The sequence below is a fragment of the Lissotriton vulgaris genome, chromosome 5 (assembly GCF_964263255.1).
Source record: "Lissotriton vulgaris chromosome 5, aLisVul1.2, whole genome shotgun sequence".
Classification (NCBI taxonomy): Eukaryota; Metazoa; Chordata; class Amphibia; order Caudata; family Salamandridae; genus Lissotriton; species Lissotriton vulgaris.
In genome coordinates, this window is record NC_141693.1 from 355,233,901 (window position 1) to 355,252,755 (window position 18,855).

The 18,855-nt window shown below is 45.5% G+C and overlaps 1 protein-coding gene across 28 annotated transcripts in view; it reads right to left on the reverse strand.

The window, feature by feature from the left end:
• The window catches only part of EIF4G3 (eukaryotic translation initiation factor 4 gamma 3), a 1,432,461-nt gene that overhangs the window by 1,026,419 nt on the left and 387,187 nt on the right, over window positions 1-18,855 (reverse strand). For 14 of the 28 annotated variants that reach the window (XM_086921641.1, XM_086921643.1, XM_086921639.1 and 11 more), the window contains one exon: window positions 5,127-5,204. The exons of the other annotated variants lie outside the window; for them this stretch is intronic. In XM_086921641.1, coding sequence (XP_086777767.1) covers window positions 5,127-5,204 — 78 coding nt within the window. The remainder of the gene's footprint in view (window positions 1-5,126; window positions 5,205-18,855) is intronic. 28 annotated transcript variants of the gene reach the window in all.

The window sequence follows — 18,855 nt, forward strand, 5'->3', positions numbered from 1 at the left end:
ATGGCTGCTAAGACACGTGGTATGATGGTGCAAGGCAAATTGACCACTGTCTGCTATGGAATCCATTCCAAAGATCAAACTACCGTTTTCATTAAATGTATCGCACAACATGAACCGTGATTGTAGTCACCGCCCCTCCGGGGTTCGGAGCACTATGGATGTTTACTTCTGCAATTCAATTAAAACAGTTTTGAAAAAAAAAGATCAAACTACCGTAACACTAGGAACCGACAGCAAGTTGAAGGTCAAACCCTTTAAAGATTATGTTGGGAACAATCCAAGATGGTGAGAACCGGAGGAAGCAAGGATGAAGGTCATGTTTACTTCCTGTGCCGTATGTGTCATCTAAGCTTGTCAAAGTGTCCTATAAAATTGAAGTGGTAATTAGCACAAGCACTCACTGCCATGTCCTTTGTGTTATTACTCATTCAGAGAACTTTCCTCCAGACTCACAGGTGCATTTGTACCAATTGTAGACAGGCCAGAGTGTGCACACCCAAAACAGATTCCATTGGAATACGATCCACATGAGTTGCCCCTGTCAGAACCAGGGTCCCACCCACTAAAAATGGCCAATCCTCTGATCTACATCACTTTACCTGGACTAAGTTATAAAGGAAAGGCAAATGTAGATACATGGGTCATTCGGAGGAAGGAGATTGCATGCATTTCAATCGACCACCCGAAAAATTCACAACTAGTTAAAAACTCTTGGAAATCCAGAAGCGGGGAGAGGAACAGCTATGATGGAATCTGCAGATACCAAGCAAAATATTTCTTGACATGGCTATACAAAACTGAGCCTGTGATTTGAAACTAAAGCACAATGTATACAGAACGTAGGAAATAGATCAAGTGGCTGCCTACCAAATCATCAGCACATTACTGTGGTGGCAAGGTATGGGCAGTGTGAAAACATATGCCATGTGGAACACATAGTGTGGCACTACAAGGTAGATTTCTGTATGCCTGGGTTGGGACTAAATGTATGACAACCCCAACAGACAGTCTTTAATAGCTTAATAAAATGTGAGGGTCCACGGCAGCTTGTGGTGGGTCCGTTTGGTATGCAAGAAAGGATTCACAAAGAATGCAGTGAGAAACAATTCCTGATTCAGAGGAAATTCAAAGGAAACTTCAGGAAAGAAAGAAGGTGGACTTCAAATATCTATCTTGCCACATTGGCCATGTACCAGAAGGAGATCAGAACAAAGAGGACACAGCTGGTGCAGTTTAATGCTTGGCTTAAATCCAACAAAGGTGAGAAACATGTCAGTAAAGTAATGGTTTCAGTAGCTATTTAAGCCAGAATAGTTGAAACAATATTATAATAAAAACATGGTCTTCAAACGAATCTGGCCATGAAAATATTACTTATAAACAGAACTCTGAAAGAAATACTTTCCCAATTGAAATCCTTAAAGATACTGAAAGCAGCCTGATAGGATTTGTACAGTTCTAACTAGAAAATGTGTTCACTGGGTACGAGGCAAAGGACGACACATAATCAAAGGTAATACAAACAGGTAATGGGACTTATACAGACTGTTTTCTATCCACTTGGAGAGACTACATGTTTTTTAAATACTCCAAGATGATTACAAACTAATATCTAATAAAATTTCATGGCCATTTCAGTGGTAAAGGCAAAGTTTGGAGAACTAAACCTCTGGTCGAAGAGGGAAATATGAATTGCTGGATTACACAGGGGTTGGGGGGCGGGGGAGTGCTCAGATGATTAATACATCCGCCTCAAATGTATTTTTGTCTATCTGCTCAGATCAAAATTTGGATTGAAACTGGAGGCAAAAAGATCTAGCATAGCATCCCCATTTACATATTTTACCTGAGAGAACGTGTTTGACCACCAAAATGCCACAGGCCTCGCATCACAGTACAAAGCTATTCTAAAATCAGCTGCATACATGACAACCACTAAGACAACTTCCTCCCAACTCATATTCCCAGTCAGGTACTTAAGATTGTTTTATTTGCAATCTCACCCATGGAATTTAGATTTCAGACAACTGTATCTGTTGGGTTGGTTGTAAAACACTACAGTATTTGTTGTTGGTAATGAATAGAAAAAAGCTTTCAATTCTCAAAATATGACTTTTTAAATTAAGCACAGCAACATGTAAAGCTTACTCCTCTGCAGACCATAAGAAGTGTTTCTCACAGTATTAAGGCAAATGTGTCCTACGCAAAACAATTAGTTCACTGCTAACTGAGAAGTTTTCTGAAGGCCACCATGCCACAAAATTCTTAATTTCCAAGGGGTTTGGAATCACCAATGTGCAGGGGTTTGTCTCTTGATTCCAATGCCAAACTAAATGAAACTGCATGCAGGGCATGCAAAATAGAGAGGTCTTTCTAAAACTACACGAATACAGGGGGCCATCAGCATCATAGTCCATGCTGGGAAACTGTACATTTACCTTATAGCTCGCATTTTGAGAACATCACATCTTGGAAGATTTGGTGAGTTTATGATGGCTAAAGAAAAATGGCAAACAGAATTGAGGTTTTTTTTAGCGAATCCACTTCCAAGCCTGGAGGAAATCTGCAACTCCTGACACTTTCCACCTAATCCCATTTACAGGAATATGGCTGTCTCTGATTGAAGGGATTTGAGAATCAACTCTGCTCCTTGTGGCCAACAAAGGACGCTGATATAAAGAACCTCTTCGGTTGGTTTATTCTAAAGGAGCTCTGAATTTAAAGAAGTCTCAAATCCATGTAAATATATATACACCATTCAGCCTTGGATTCACCAATGAAGGGCATATGGGGACGAAATAAAATAATAGACTTAGCCTTCAAAGGCCTGTGTTTCTCAAAGCTCACCATCCTAGGATGCTGCAAGCTCATTCAAAAAACTTGTACTTCCATTGATAGGCAAACATATAGTAAATGTTAATATCAGCAAGTTGCAATATCCAGAGTCATTTCTCTAAAGCAAGAATACACATAGATCAGGGTGCAGTCACGAAGAATTACAAGGATTGCTCACACCAAAATCTTTCAACCTATTTAGAACAGACCTCTGGAACTTTGTCATTTCATTGTAGGTCTATGAGTGTATGCCATCAGAGGTTCTTAGCTTAATCGGCTAAAATGTAAGGATGTAGTACAGTCAAATCTCATCTAGAAGCTATTTGATTCAGTCCATTTCCTAACTAAACTTTTTTTAATGAAGCAGGAAATGTGCCTCAGTTTTGCTCAGCAACGCAAATCTGCTGACGTGTGAGGAGACAAATTGATTTGCTACCAAGGGCTATAAATGCTTCATCCCTTTTTGGGCACAATAGTCCGGCATTGACAAGAGACATAACACAACCAGAATGGGCAGCTCTATCAACAACCCACCTCAATTGGGGGAACACTCCTTAACCAAAGCCACTGGGGCAATGAGAGCTATGCTAGGAGACTTTACAAGAACAAATAACATTATGGAGTCATCCCTTTTTTATGTGATAAACACAGGAGGCATAGCATGCTAAGCAGGCATTGCTTCCATGTTTCAGGCATGGCAGACACTTTAGGGGAGCAAAACCACAAATGCACAGTGTGATGCAAGTACTCTGCCTAGTCCTCCAAGACACTTGCAGTCCAGCATCAAACAGACAAGCTTTAGGTGAAGATGAGATATGGCTTTAGGATCTGATCCACATTGTGACTCAAGAGAGGCTGAAGTGTCTCCATAACTGGATCCAACATTATGGAAGATCCTGGATGGGTTGTTAATGAACACAATTTGTTTTTGCAGCTTGCACACTTTTTCACAAGACTCAGGAAAAAGAATCCTGGCAACCTTAATATGTTTTTTTCTGCCTTGTATCAGTTTTTAAAAGAACAGGGTTCCGAATTGTGGAAGCAACCCCATACTGAGGCCCCAAAAGTTTTGACAAACTACTATTAAATAAGAAATGCACTTGGGCTCAGAAATCACTGTAGACCTTGTTATCAGGCTACATAGACAAGTTGAGAGGATTTCCAGTGTGCATCTACATTGGCAATTCAGGGAATGCCCCAGTGACAGGCCTTGAAGACTCTTTAGAGAAAGCTCCAGTGCTAAGCTGGATCACACCTTGGCCTAATTCCAGCATTATCAAGCGGAAGAACAACCTTCTGGTGACTTCAAAATGTCTGCCCTGATACAAGATCGCTTGTCCGGAAACTATATCAATTGGAAGTGCAGGATCAGTATAAGTGGGAGTGAAACAGCTTACCCTCTGCTACCTCCTAACGTCTTGAAAATCCCACAGAGAAAGGCTGACAAAAATGCCCACCCATTTGTGCAGCCCTGTCAAGAAACCTAACCTTAGGAGAATCACAGAACAAGTATTTAGGGATGTTACGGTTCCAGGTGCTGCAAGCAGAATCTGGAAGTGGGAGCTGCACGAAACTACTATGTGCCATCCAAGCAGCCCTTGCAGCCTAGAAGATAGGCACAAATAGGATAGGAGATTCAGGGCAAAGACAGAAAAGAAGATAATAAAGAGAAATGTAGCCAGTTGAAAAATGTCAAAGAAACGTTTGCAAATAGATGAACGCTACTTGTGACAAGTGCTTAAACAGTCAGCCCAAGTAAAAGAAAAGAAAATGGGGTACATAAGCCAATGCTGTTTTAGGTGGTGAATATCAGTTGTGCGCAGGACCCCAAAGAGTCTGAGCAGATATTTTAGTTAATCTGCCTTAATGCACGATATGTCCAATTCTCAGTTGATATGGACATTGGACGAGTATGGAGAAAAGAAGGGCAGGATGCAAGTTAACTCTCCATATAGTTTGCATAATTTGATTTACAGGATCCTTCGCAATTCAACTCATACAAATTTGATAGATCTACATATATCTAAATATAGATATAGGTTATTCATAGTACACCACTACACCACTATACAGTTCAGGTTATAATCATACTATCACATGCTGCCAAGTTGAGACAAAATTGCCCATGCATAGAATAGAGATCACCGCTATATTTGCTAAACTGAAAAAAAAAACATATGGGCATTTGCTTGGAGGTGACAGTGAACGCTAATACACTGAACAAACTTTGAATAACAGTATCATGCCAATTTGAAAACAGAACAATGCAATAGAAAGATGGAGTGGAAAACCTTGACGTAATTCAGAGGAGCCTGGACTTTCAGGGGCTGTGATGGGATTCCTGTTGTTTTGTAAAACGCATTGAGATCCTGTGTGGATAAAAGGTGCTGTATGAATGCCAACTGCCATCAACAGGATACTACGTTATTGCATGCACATATGCCTTGCCATTGAGGTCGTTGTAAATAAACCATGTGTGAAAGTGCTGGTCAGCCACAGGCGCAGACAGGCCAGGTCCTGTAATGAGCGGGAGTAGCAGGGATATCCAGCTTTTACTTGTCCACATTCTATATACTGATGGGAAGCCATTAATACTTCTAGGCATTTGGCAGAGCATTAGCGCCACTTTCACATCTCAACAATCTAAGGAAACCTTCTTGGAAGGTTATCCACATGGATAGAGTTGGCAGAAGGCTCAGCTTTGCAACCAAGGATGAGCAGCACTTCACACAAAGCTGGTTGTTTCATACACGTTTAACAATCAAAAATAGAAATGTTGACTTTGATATCTTATTTAAAGCTCACAGTGGGCTACATTTAACCAGATGGCTTTCACATGCCTAGTATAGATTAAGGACCGCAAGGTCCATCAATGTAGCTTCGTTCCCAAAGCTCAATGGTAAAATAAACAAACCACGAACAACATCTGTGAAGCTAGTGCTGGACCATGGGTATCCAATGTATGGCAATGAGGGATGGGCCCATGCCAGATTTCAGTATCACCACTGACTATGTAAAGGAGAGCTTTTACCGTTCACTATAAACAAATATCTCATGAAAATCTGGCATGGATACGACTCTACTGAACACAAGATGAACACCCTTGTTGAAAAGAAAAAACACTTCCATTTTCAAATATATTCTGCACGATACTGTATCAGACATTCCTAAATTACAGACACATTTTTCTATTTGAAAAGAGCTGTATTGCGGTCTGTGCAATGGTACATTTTAACAGTACAATACATATAGTGTTAGCGTAGGTCAAACTTTGAAGTCCAGACAAAACGTTTGAAGGGCTCACATGCCTTACATTTTCAAAAGCAAAGTCTCCATGGATATCCAAGTAACAGAGAACACGTCCTCGCATATGAAACCTTTTCTTAACCCCACCGTATGACGACCATTCCTAAAGTCTATAAATGGCACGCACCCCAAACAAAGCAGAACAACATTTTAGATTTCTAGATTAGGAATACAAATCAGGTATATTATTGAAACATGCATTTGGTTAGTGAATTTAAAGCAAGTATTTATGGAGACATGGTCTTATGTTCTTGTTTAGGAATGGTCACTAACTCCATACACTCTTGGGTACAGAGACTGCACTACAGGATCGAATATCTTCACCAAGTAGAACGTAAACTGATAATGCTAGTCAGAACAATGCTACAGCCAACAGAAAGCAGTATAGGAAGGTTTTTAGGCGGGCTTAAGCAGGGCTTCAAACGTGATGCCCTATCTTGCTAACATTAGGGTGTTGCAGAAGGGACCCAGACAAGAAAGATACTGAAGATGTTACAAGCCCCAACAGAACGAACAGTAAAGCGCCTTAATTTTCACAAATCACAATGTCTCCTTCAGATGCAAGAAGGAAATAACTTAAAGGATAGTCCGTGATCACACGGCTTCTCATATTTTTGTTTTCTCAAAGCATGCTCAAAGAAGCGTTTTTGGGGAAACGTTTTCTTAACCGTTGGGTTATCACTGTGATACTACAACTTAAAACCTCTGTGCAATAACCAGTTTCCTCACTCACTTGAGAATCCAAAATATTAGTACATTCATCAACATTTGACTTAATTCTTTGTTGGCCTGATTCTCACTTACATGGCCTTCGATGGTCATGCGCACCCTAGTCATGCACCATATAGAAATGGAAGCGCGAAGCATAGATCAGAGAAAGACAGAAACTAAGGAAACGTGTAGAAAATCTATTACAACTACTTCTCCTCAACTTCTACTGTATACATTTTATGGCACCTTAACATACTTCCTGTACAGGTCACAAACCTTTTAAGAGACAAAAAAGATGGTGTTGAGGATGGAGTTTGTATTTGGAAGAAAACATGCAAACATTTCACTGCATTTTGCACCAGTCACTGCATTTTGCTCAAAGCTAAAATTATTAAACAATAGTGGAAAGTCCATTTTACGGTGTCTGTGCTTATTTTACAGTTTGGACACCTTCATAGAATGGTAAATTTGCATTAGTTACCATCAGTCAAGTTTGCCAATCTGTGCAGAGGACATTTGGATGCAGTGTGTCTCAGGTCTTTTGAATTACTTTGGTGCACTGTTAGGATACAGCAATAGGAATCTTTGGTGCAGTTCACACACTAAATAACATGGCATCAAATTTCAGAGGCAGCAGGTCCTAATGGTGCACATGAAACAGTTGAGGAAAAGCTTGGAGAAAGGTTCTTGCTTGAAAAAAAGCGGGTTGGATATAAAAAATACCTTAATCCAATTTCATTTCAGATTTAAATCAACAAAAATCTAATGGTTAAAAAAGAGACGACTTATTGATGCAAAAATATTTAAGACATTGCACGGTTTTGCCCTGGGAGTGACCAGTCTTAAAACGGTGGTTAAAACCGGAGGGACGGGGAAAGTGTGGAATAGGGTCCTAAAAGGAACATATAGTCACACAAACTCAGCATTTCAGGTGTATAAGCAAAGCTTAAGCTTTTGCCGAGTTACTTCATTGTGTGGTCCCAGTTTATTATATCATATAATCCCTTAGGAAAAGTAATGAACCCTGTAACCCTGTGCCTATCCAGCACTTCAGTAAGAAAGCTACTTTTATGGTGATTCCTTTACTCTTACTTCGTAGACTTTTCACAATATCAACCTGTTGATACCCCTGCACTAATGTGGCGTGTTTTAGTACAAGACATTGAGCATCAGTCAAGCATATATATGCATGAGCCGATATGCAGCAGGGCCAACTCCCGGGAGTACACATGTCCGTACCATTTCCTTTTAACATAAGGAGCTGATTGGTGAGTGTCCTGACCATCGTCAGAGGGACTAGCGAGGCGGCTCTGATAATGGGAACGAGCCGACAGGATAACATCAATGGAGTTTCCATGAACGCAACTTTATCCTACTCTTCCTATGCATTTCGTTAATTTAATCACCAGCAAGAATGCTATCTTCCACAACACAAGCTTCCTGTTGTGGGATGCCACCTTCTCAAAAGGCTTTATCACTCTGTGAAGATTCATATTCCAGACCCATAGGTCAGAGACACACCTGACCAAAGGATACATTTGCATGAGGTCCCTTAAATATCACTTGGACGTCCTGGTAGCCATACAGAAGGATTCCTCATCTCTGTTCCAGTATACTACATGAGCTGCAAGGATGGTCTTCCAGTTATCCAAGCTACATCCTAGTTTAAGCAAGGAGGTGCAAATATAAAACAAATCACATCTACTATGCAAGTAAGAAGGAAGATGTTCTTTGTTAGTGCCCACTAACAGGAACTCTGCCATTTGGTCTTGTACTCTGTTCTAGAGAAGGAACTTCTCAGCCAGCAGAGACCCATTGTATGTGAGCACCTGGATGTTGAATGTAAGTTTTCTCTGAACCATGGGCTCAAGCTGAGCAATGACAGAGAAGGATGTAGTGCTCTCCCTCTCTTATTGAGTAGGGAGGTTTTTCTGGAAGCAGGGTTGGGTGTGAGATGATGTATCAAAATACCCCTATCTAATCTTAGACCAGGCCATCCCAAGGAATCCTTGGCCCATGCCCATGTAAGACCAAAACGTATTGCATTTTGGAGTTGAGGTGCTGTGAAAGAAGTTGTCAGATCTTGGAATTCCCGGAAGCTAAATACACCTTATTATTGCCGTCCACTTTGCCACATGTTGCCAAGTTTTGTTAGGTGCGGATCGAAATCTCTCTCGGGAGATCCCAACAAAGAATGGTTTAAAGCAGGAGTGTTGCATTGCTCCACTTCTTTTCTCTCTTTGCATTACAAACATGCCTATCTCCCTCTCACCAAGTATGGGTTTACCACCTAATGAACAAGTTACTTACCTTTGTTAACGATAGATCGGTAAGAAACATTAGTTAGTTATAGATTCCTTACCTTAGAATTACCCCCAGGTGTCAGACAGAATACCGAACGTTTTTCGTCAGCAATACCTCTGCACGTCGAAAGGTGGCATTGTTCAGCTCCACGTCCGAAGTGTCGCAAAAATGACATCGCTGTAGCAACTTAGACGCCGCCCTCGTTCTCAGACGTCGGTTCTGTACACGACTTTCCGCACCAGAAATGCAGAACCATGCAAGACACTGACCACTGGTGCACAAAAATAGGGCCCTGAAAGGATATCCTTAACCCTAACAATCAGTTTGCAGAACGGGGAGAATGGGTGGGGCGGTAAGGAATCTATAACTAATGTTTCTTACAGATATATTGCTACAGAAGGTAAGTAACTTGTTCATCTGAAGGAAACACGTTAGTTATAGACTCCTTACCTTAAAATAGATACCCCGGCAATACCAAACCCGGTGGTGGGTCTGCGAACCAACACTACACTAGAAAGTCCTGGAGAACAGAACGGCCAAATAAGCAGTCTCTCTGGACTTGACTGTCCAGGCAGTAGTGTTTCGTAAAGGAGTGCAACAATCCCCACATAGCTGCCTAACATAAATCGCTTAGAGGAACTCCTCTGCCTAAAGCAGTAGTGGCTGCAGTTGCCCTAGTGGAATGGGCGTGCAACCCACCTGGAGGCTCCATTTTCGCCAGAGAATAACAGGCATTGATACACAAAATGACCCACCGAGAGATAGTCTGTTTGGGTACAGCCCAACCTGTTTTGGCGCCCAGGTAGCCAACAAAGAGATGGTTATCCACCCAGAACTGTCTTGTGCGGCCCAGGTAAAAAGACAGAGCACGTTTTGGGTCCAGACGGTGGGTGGAGCCTCTCTTCCTCTTTGGAAGGATGCGGAGGCAGAACGAAGGTGGGCAGAGTGATGGTCTGTCCAATGTTAAAGGCAGTGAAAACCTTTGGCATAAAGGATGGACGGGTTCGGAGGACAACCTTGTCCGGATGCACAGAAAGAAAAGGAGGCTTTGAAGAGAGCCTGGAGCTCACTCACTCGCCTGGCAGAGGTGATGGCAACCAGGAATGCAGTTTTGAGAGTCAAAAGCCTCAAAGGACAGTTGTGAAGTGGCTCAAAGGGAGCACACATTAAATAGGTTAGAATCAGATCCAAGTCCCACTGAGGCACAACAAAAGGAATAGAAGGAAAGGGATGAGTTATGCCTTTCAAGAAGCGATTAACGACCAGGGACTTGAAAAGAGAAGGCTGATCTGGAAGCCGAAGGAAGGTAGAAATGGCCGAAAGATAGCCCTTGACAGTGCCCAGAGCAGAGCCCTGCTGGGCTAGAGAAAGAAGAAACAAGAGAACCTCAGAAAGAGGGCAGAAAGGGGATCCACAGCCTTTGCTGTGCACCATGCCACAAACTTGTTCCACCGGCAGGAGTATACCGTCTTAGTGGAGGGACGCCTGGCTGCCAAGATGATATTGCAAACTTCGGGGGGGCAGTCAAATGACGTCAACTGCTTCCGCTCAATCTCCACGCAAGGAGGTGGAGGCTGGACAGGATCAGGTGGAGGACCGTCCCCTGCTGCTGTGACAGAAGATCCTCCCGAAGAGGAAGTCAGATCAGAGGATGGATGGCCATGTTGAGTAGCTCGGATACCAGGCTCTTCGTACTTAATCAATAGCCACAAGAGTGACTTGGGCCCGGTTGCACCTGATCTTCTTCAGCACTCTGGGCAGAAGTGGTATAGGCGGAAAGGTGCACAATAGACCGCAACTCCACTCGCGGCGAAAAGCGTCACCTAGCGAGTGCTGCCTTGGAAATTCCAAAGTGCAGAATTGATGACATTGCGTGTTCTCTTTGGCGGCGAATAGATCTAACTAAGGCTCTCCCCACTGCCGAAAGAGACCTTGCACCACCTCCGAGTGAAGACGCCATTCGTGATCCATCATGCACCTGCGGCTGAGTTTGTCCGCCCTGGCGTTCAGGGAACGTGCCAGGTGTTGAACCACCAAGGATATGGCCTGATGTTCCAGCCATGTCCAGAGGCGGGGTGGCCTCCTGACATAGGGTCCACGACCCACCCTGTTTGTTGCAGTATGACACGGCGGTGGTGGTGTCCGTGAACACCTGCACAACTCTTCCCTGGACAGAGGGAAGGAGTGCTTTTAGTGCAAGACATAGCCCGAAGCTCCACAAGGTTGATGTGGAGCCCGGACTCCACCCGGAGACCAGAGGCCTCTGATCTCCGCCTCTCCCATGTGTCCGCCTCATCCCAGAAGGAGCGCATCTGTTACCACTGTGTGGTCTGGTTGGGGAAGGGAGAGGGATCTGCCGTTGACCCAATCCCGGTTCGTGAGTCTCCACTGCAATTGTTGTGCATTGCCCTCCGAGATCTGGACGCAATCGGACAGATTCCCTTGATGCTGCGCCCACTAGAACTTCAGGTCCCACTGCAGAACCCGCATATGCCATCTGCTATGATCAACCAGCAGGATGAAGGAGGCCATGAGGCCAAGCAGCCTCAGGCTAATTCTGACAAAAACCCGGGACAGAGGCTGAAAGACCAGAATCACAGCCGGAATATCTCGCTGTTCGGGAGGATAGACCAGAAACCGCGTTGTGTCCAGAACCGCTTCAATGAAGAGGAGCTTCTGAGAGGGAATCAGGTATAACTTCGGACATTGATGGAGAACCCCAGCGAATGCAGGAGGTCGGCCATAGTCTGGAGGCGGGAGAAGACTGCCTGTGGAGAGCCCGCCTTCAACAGCCAGTCATCGAGAAAGGGGAAGACTGACACCCCTGATCTGCGTAGATACGCAGCTGCAACCACCGCCATCACTTTCGTGAACACCCGAAGGGCGCTGGTAAAGCCAAAGGGGAGTACGGTAAACTGAAAATGCTAGTGGCCTACAGCGAACCGCCGGTAACGCCGGTGGGCCGGCAGGACGGGGATGTGAAAATAAGCGTCCTGCAAGTCCAACGCTACCATCCAGTCTTACAGGTCGAGGGCAGACAAGACCTGAGCAAGTGTCAACATTTTGAACTTCTGCTTCCGCAGGAAGCGGTTGACGTCCCTAGATCCAAGATAGGATGCAGTCCCTTGTCCTCCTTGGGGACCAGAAAGTGGTGGGAGTAACAACCACAACCGACTTCTGGGCAAGGAACGCGCTTGATGGCTCCCTTGGCCAAGAGAGCCGTAACTTACTGCTGGAGAAGAGCCAGATGATCCTCCATGACATGCTATGGTATCTTGGTGGCATGGCTGGAGGGGTAGTCTCGATGGGGAGGGAGTAGCCCCTTCGGACTGTCTGCAATACCCACATGTCCGACGTCATGGTGTGCCAGTGGGGGAGGTGATGGCGGATCCTGCCACTCACTGGTGTTTGATGGGCCTGAAAGGTCAGACTAGAAGGGTTTAGAGGCTACTGCGGGGGTGGTGGGGGGGGGGGTGGGGGGTTGGGGGGGGGGGTGTTGGTGGACTGGCCCACCTGCTGGCCCCGGAATCACAACTGTTGTTCACACGTCCCCCGTCGCGCCAAGGTTGAGTAACTTGCTGCAGCCTGTGGCTCTGGGCAGGACGTAGCGGGGCACCCCTTCCGTAGCCACAAAAGGGGCGAAAAGCAGACTGCACAGGGCGTGTGGAGAGGCCCAAGCACTTGGCCGTAGCCCACAAGTCCTTGAAACTCTCTAGAACGTTGTCTGCTTTGTCGCCAAAAAGGTGACTGCCATCAAAGAGCATGTCCATCAAGGTGTTCTGGACATCCCCTGAAAAACCAGTCAACCTCATCCAGGCGTAGCGACGAAGCGCTACGGATGTTGAAGTGGTCCTGCCCAGAGAGTCGGATGTGCCCAGCCCAGAACATTGCTCAAACTTTGCTGCATCCCTCCCGGCGGCAACAGCCTGGGAGAGCACCTCCTGCGCTTCCTCCGGACATTGAGGCAGCACATGCGCCACCGTACCCCACACCTAGTGGGAATAACAGCCCAAGAGACATGCGGTGTTTACGGAGAATATGACTCGTTATTTCGCATACCATTACTTCGCAGCTTTTTAGTATGAATTTTTTCATAGCAAATACCATTACTTCGCAAGTTTTTAGTTGCATACCTTTACATTGCAACTGTTAATATATGCAAACTAAAAACTTGCCTAGTAATAAAAACAGACATTTAACCCAACACTACATTAAATACTAAATACAACTCTCAAACACTTCCCAAACACTACACTACCCTAAACTACTCAAACATGACTACACTACCCTAAACCCTAAATCACTACCTCGTAGACGATGCTCCCCCTTCCCCCAGCCCGCTTCCTATACTAAAACACTACCCTGCACGACACCACAACCCTAAAACACTACCCCTACACAACCCTCCCGAACCCCAATCCTGTCCCTACACGCAAACACTACCCTGCACGACCCCTCAACACTACCCTAAACCCTAAAACACTACCCTATAATACACAAAAACCCCATCACTACCCTAAACCCTAAAACACTACCCCCAGCACGACCCTGCCCCTACCCCCAGTCCGGTCCCTTCACTCAAACACTACCCTTCACGAACCCCAACACTATCCTAAACCCTAAAATACTACCCTACACTAACACCACAACACTACCTTAAACCCTAACACACTACCCCCAGCACGACCATGCCCCTACCCCTAGTCCAATCCCTACTCCCAAATACTACCGTCATGACCCCCAACACTACTGTAAACCAAATACAAGTACACTACCCTAAAACCTAAAACAAACTACCCCCTGCACGACCCTCCCACTAGGACAACGCCCCGGCCTTACCACTCCTGATGTCCTCCTCGTAGGTGAGGAACCCTATGGGCCGCTCCCAGGCACTTTCCCCCCTGCCGACGCCTCCATAATTTTCATTGCGCACATCCGGGTCATCCGACTTAATCCGCCGGGTCATCCGACCTAATCCGCCGGGTCATCCGACCTCCTCCGCCGGGTCATCCGACCTCCTCCGCCGGGTCATCCGACCTCCTCCTCCGGGTCATCCGACCTCCTCCGCCGGGTCATCCGACCTCCTCCGCCGGGTCATCCGACCTCCTCTGCCGGGTCATCCGACCTCCTCCGCCGGGTCATCCAACTTCGTCCGCCGGGTCATCCAACTTCGTCCGCCGGGTCATCCAACTTCATCCGCCTGGTCATCAGACTTCATCCGCCAGGTCATCAGACTTCATCCGCCAGGTCATCAGACTTCATCCGCCAGGTCATCAGACTTCATCCGCCAGGTCATCAGACTTCAGGCAGGGAGAAAACCCTGCAACCAGCGGTGAGTGACTAGCACCATTATTTAGCCATTACAACGCATGCGTTTTTACAACGCATGAGATGTAACAACTTGTGTAGTAAAGGTTACGCGTTGTTACATAGCATGCGTTGTAATGCATGCGAAGTAATGGTATGCGGAGTAAAGCCTCCATAATAATGGGTGATTACCGTTTACTGAAAGCAGTCCTAAGCTGGAGGAAGAGAACATTTTCTTTCCAAGATGGTCCAGCTTCTTGGATACCCTTTTCGGTGGAGCGGTAGGGGAGGGGCTTTTGGAGGTGGAGTTGGAGGCTTGGACCACCAAGCTCTCCGGGATGGGGTGTTGGGAAAGGGAAGTGGGTCACCTGGAGTCGGGTGGTGGCGTCTGGCAAACCTCCTGTCCAAGGGAGCCCCTGTGTTGGGTCTGGACCATGTGACCAAAAGGATGTCGGTGAGGGCCTCATTTAACAGAAGCTAGGGATCCGAAGATCTCGGAGCCGGTTGAAGCACCTCAGTCAGGAGGTTAGTCCTGAACGCCACCGTAAGAAGCTAGAGGTTGAGCGCCTCAGCCGCCCTACGCAACACCACTACATACGACGCTCCCTCCTCCGTAGCCACGGTAGGAGAAGAGAATATGCCAAGGTCAGACGAGGTGTCCAAACTACTGGTATACCCCAGTTCCTCCCTCCTGTCCTGTTCACTCTCCCGGTCAGCTAGAGGGTCACCTGACCCCTCCCAGTCCTCCTCCTCACTATCTGGGTGCCATTCTGGTTGAAACCGACCCAGGAGGGAACACGGGCATAAAAAAGCCTCTCGGCACCGGTCCGGGTCCATGTCGGGATGGAGGCCGGCTGGGGGTAGGGGGCCAACAGGCGTCAAACGCGGTAGTGGTGCCGGAGGAAGCGGCGCCGGTGGAGGCGTAATCAGGTCAGCCGATCCGAATCCAGGCCTGGATCCAAGGGGGGCCGGGCCCGCGGCGCCGGAGCCACCGGTGGAGAAGGCCTAGGCCCCCCCAACCGAGTCTGCGGAGCCAGAAGGCCCGCCGACGGGTTTGGGCCGCCCAAAGATGGCATGCATCGCCTCGTAGAACATACGATGCTGGGCGGGAGTCGCTCCGGGTCCCGGAAAGGTAGGGAAACACAGAGTCGACTCTTCGGGCTCCGTGCGCGGAGCCGCAGGAGGGCACTACCTGTGTCCCTCGTCAGGTCGGCCGACTGATGAGGAGAAGTCGAACAGCGATAATGCTTCTTCAACTTATGCTTAGACTTACCCGAACCGGAGTGCGAAGACTTTGAACCGAATGATGGTGGCTCCGCGGAGCCGACTGCCAGTGCTCAAGCAGCTTTTGGGACCGCGCCGGCAAAACCTTCGGCGCCATTGACCAGCTGTCTGAGCACGACTTGGGGTCGTGGTCGCGCAAAAAGAAGTCGACACAAGTCGATAAAAAGTCAGTCAAAAAGTGACTGGAGGTACCCCTCTTCCCGGATCTGCGCTGGCTGGCGCAGAAAAAGAAAGAACTGACGTCAGAGCGCATGAGGCGGCGTCTAAGTAGCTACAGCGACGTGAGTCCAGGGACACGTTGCCAACAACAGACGCGGAGCCGACCGACGCCACCTTTCGACACGCAGAGGTATTGCTGACGAAAAACTTTCCGGATCCATTCTGACGCCTGGGGTAATTCTAAAGTAAGGAATATACAACTAACGTGTTTCTTTCAGATATTGGGGGACGGCCAATTTCATGTCTTATGTATGCAGACGACAGTGATTTTGGACCTTACTCCCAAGGGTCTTAATGGTTGGTTAGGGGCATTGTAATATTACACTGATGCACACTATCTCAAATTATTTCCTCTAATAGCATAATTCCCTGCATACATGGTTAGAAAAAGGTCAAATAAGCACCCTTACCATGGTATTTGGGTTCACAAAAATTGAAAGTGGTTGTGATATTTATCTTTCTTGGGAGAATAATGTGCATTACCCTAAGTATTAGTGATCACATTTCAAATATGTGTAAGGAAGCATTTTATAAGGCTACAGGTAGAAGACATTTCTCCCATCGTCTATCCGTTCATTAGGCAAAAATTCATGCTACTCTACTAAATGCAGTGGAGTTTACAGATATTTCTAGATGGTGTTTTTTAAATAAAGTAGAGGGACAGATTTTAGGAAGCCTCATTTCTTGTAACAATTCAGTATCAGTCTAAGCACTAACGCTGGAGTTGGGGATTAAAAGTGCCTATGTCCAAGGTTTGGCAGGTATTGTTTGGTGGGCTTTAGGTCTTGAGAAGACCAAAGAGTATCCCTTAGGTTACTATATGAGAAAGGAAATACTCATGGAGAAAAAAAGAAAAAACGTTATTCTACAAAGACTACAAACTTGCCGTAGACCAACTTGGGTGTGTTCAAAGTTCAGCACTGTCTCTCCCTTCCGCCCAATTAAAGGCCTGCTTGTTTTACTTGGACAACAGGGCTTGTGATAGGAAAAGGGGGTATCAATGAATGAAAGATACCATTATAATGAAAAAAGCCCAACTGTATGTAACATGGAATATGGTCCAGGGGTCAGACGTTTCTGGACAATATTGCGATTGGATATGTTGCATTTAAATTGGCGTGGAACCTATGAAGTTTGCAATTTCTGTCAAAATTGTGTTCACGACCTGAAACAGGTTTTATTTGTCTGCCCTGCTCTTCTATTGCCCTGCCATAAATGGTTAGGACCTATCTTTTTTCAATTGTGGGTACGTTTAGCCTCATAAGCCTTACAGTTATTGTTTGATCCTCCTAATGAACAGTTCTGCTGCATAATATTTAACTTTTTTAAATTATTTATACTGATTTTATTGTGAATACTGGTTTAGTGACGGCAATATCTGTATGTTTTAAATGAATGTAATGATTTTTTAAATCTGTTTTAACTTGAATGAAATTGCTTTGTGTGGACCTCCACGGAGTTCCTAATTAGGACTATTCTTGAACTTGAGATTTGAAGGGAGCTCCAAAGTAGTCAATGGATGGACACCTCCAATCAAGGATTGGGTCAAAAATGTCCTGTAATATCCCCAACTTTTGCAAGAGGAAATGAGGCCTGCTTAGGATGTCTGCTCTGGTGTTGCTGATCCCCGTAAACTGTGAGATAGCAGGAATATGCCTAGTTGTAAAGAACGACTACTGCTAGTCCATATAAGTTCAGTTAGAATTTGTCCTGCTGCTTACAAATGCAAAAGGAAGCTCTGCTGAGGTCTGGACCATCACCAAACTTGATCTCAACACTGGTAGGAAAGCCTTTAAAGTGAATAAAATTGCTTTTAGCTCCTAAACAAATCTGTGCAAGGATGTATCGGATTAGTTCCACAGGGCACTGCAGGAGAGTTCACACAATGTGGACCCACCACTACTTTATTAAGTAGGTGGTGACCACAAGCAGTGGATAGGGAAGGCTCTAGTGGCATCCTCCAATAGACGTCATGTCCCTAAGATTAGCAACGTAAACTGATGGACTGAGATGAGCTTTGATTACGCTTTTGCAGCTGGTCCCTGTGCTCCACTAGTTAGAGATGTCAGGAACACATGTGAAACTATAAGTGTTATCACCACTATGCCACGAAAAGGAGTCATCATACAAGCCTCTCACAGCCAAAGGGTAGTAAAGGGTCTTGTAGGTCTCGAAATGACCTAATCTGTAACTGAGGGACGTTAACCTCTCTGAGGCAGAAAAGCATTTGCCTGTCTTGAGTCCAAAATCTCCATAAGCAGGGGCTCCCCGTGGATGTTAGCAAGGAGAATTTGGTGTAGTTGGAAGAATTCCAAGTTTGTAGAAAGTCTAGTGTGTCAAGGCAAGAATGGACTCTGAATGCTATTGACACTGCTTAAACTAGTCATCGAGACATGGTGCGCAGTGTACTTGCAGCCAATGCAACAATAATCCCACTCAGGACAAGATCATAGCAAAGACAAAAAGAGCACCATTGAGACATCAGTGTTCCTTTACACTCTTGTGTGGGTTTCCCATCCAGATCTGGAGGTACCACTTGTGTTCCCATAGAACGGGTACATTAAAGAAGTATTCAGAAGATCCAGTGAAAACACTAGTCATTGCTGCTAAAAACGTATTTTCTCAGTAGGCGCCTCATGTTGCTCCTTGAATATATCATTATCAAAATGTACAAGAAAACCGGGCAAGGAATTACCTTGATAAGTCTTGTTATGAAGGTTATAACAGCTTCAATTCTATGATATTATATAAATCTCATGAGTGGTTGTCTCTATGAAAAACGGCATGCCATAAGGCTTCTCAGCAAAGTTTCAAACAAACTCGAGATGCCACCAGGGATCACGGAGAGGAAAAGAGAATAAAAGGTTGAAAAAGATGTTTTTTAGATTC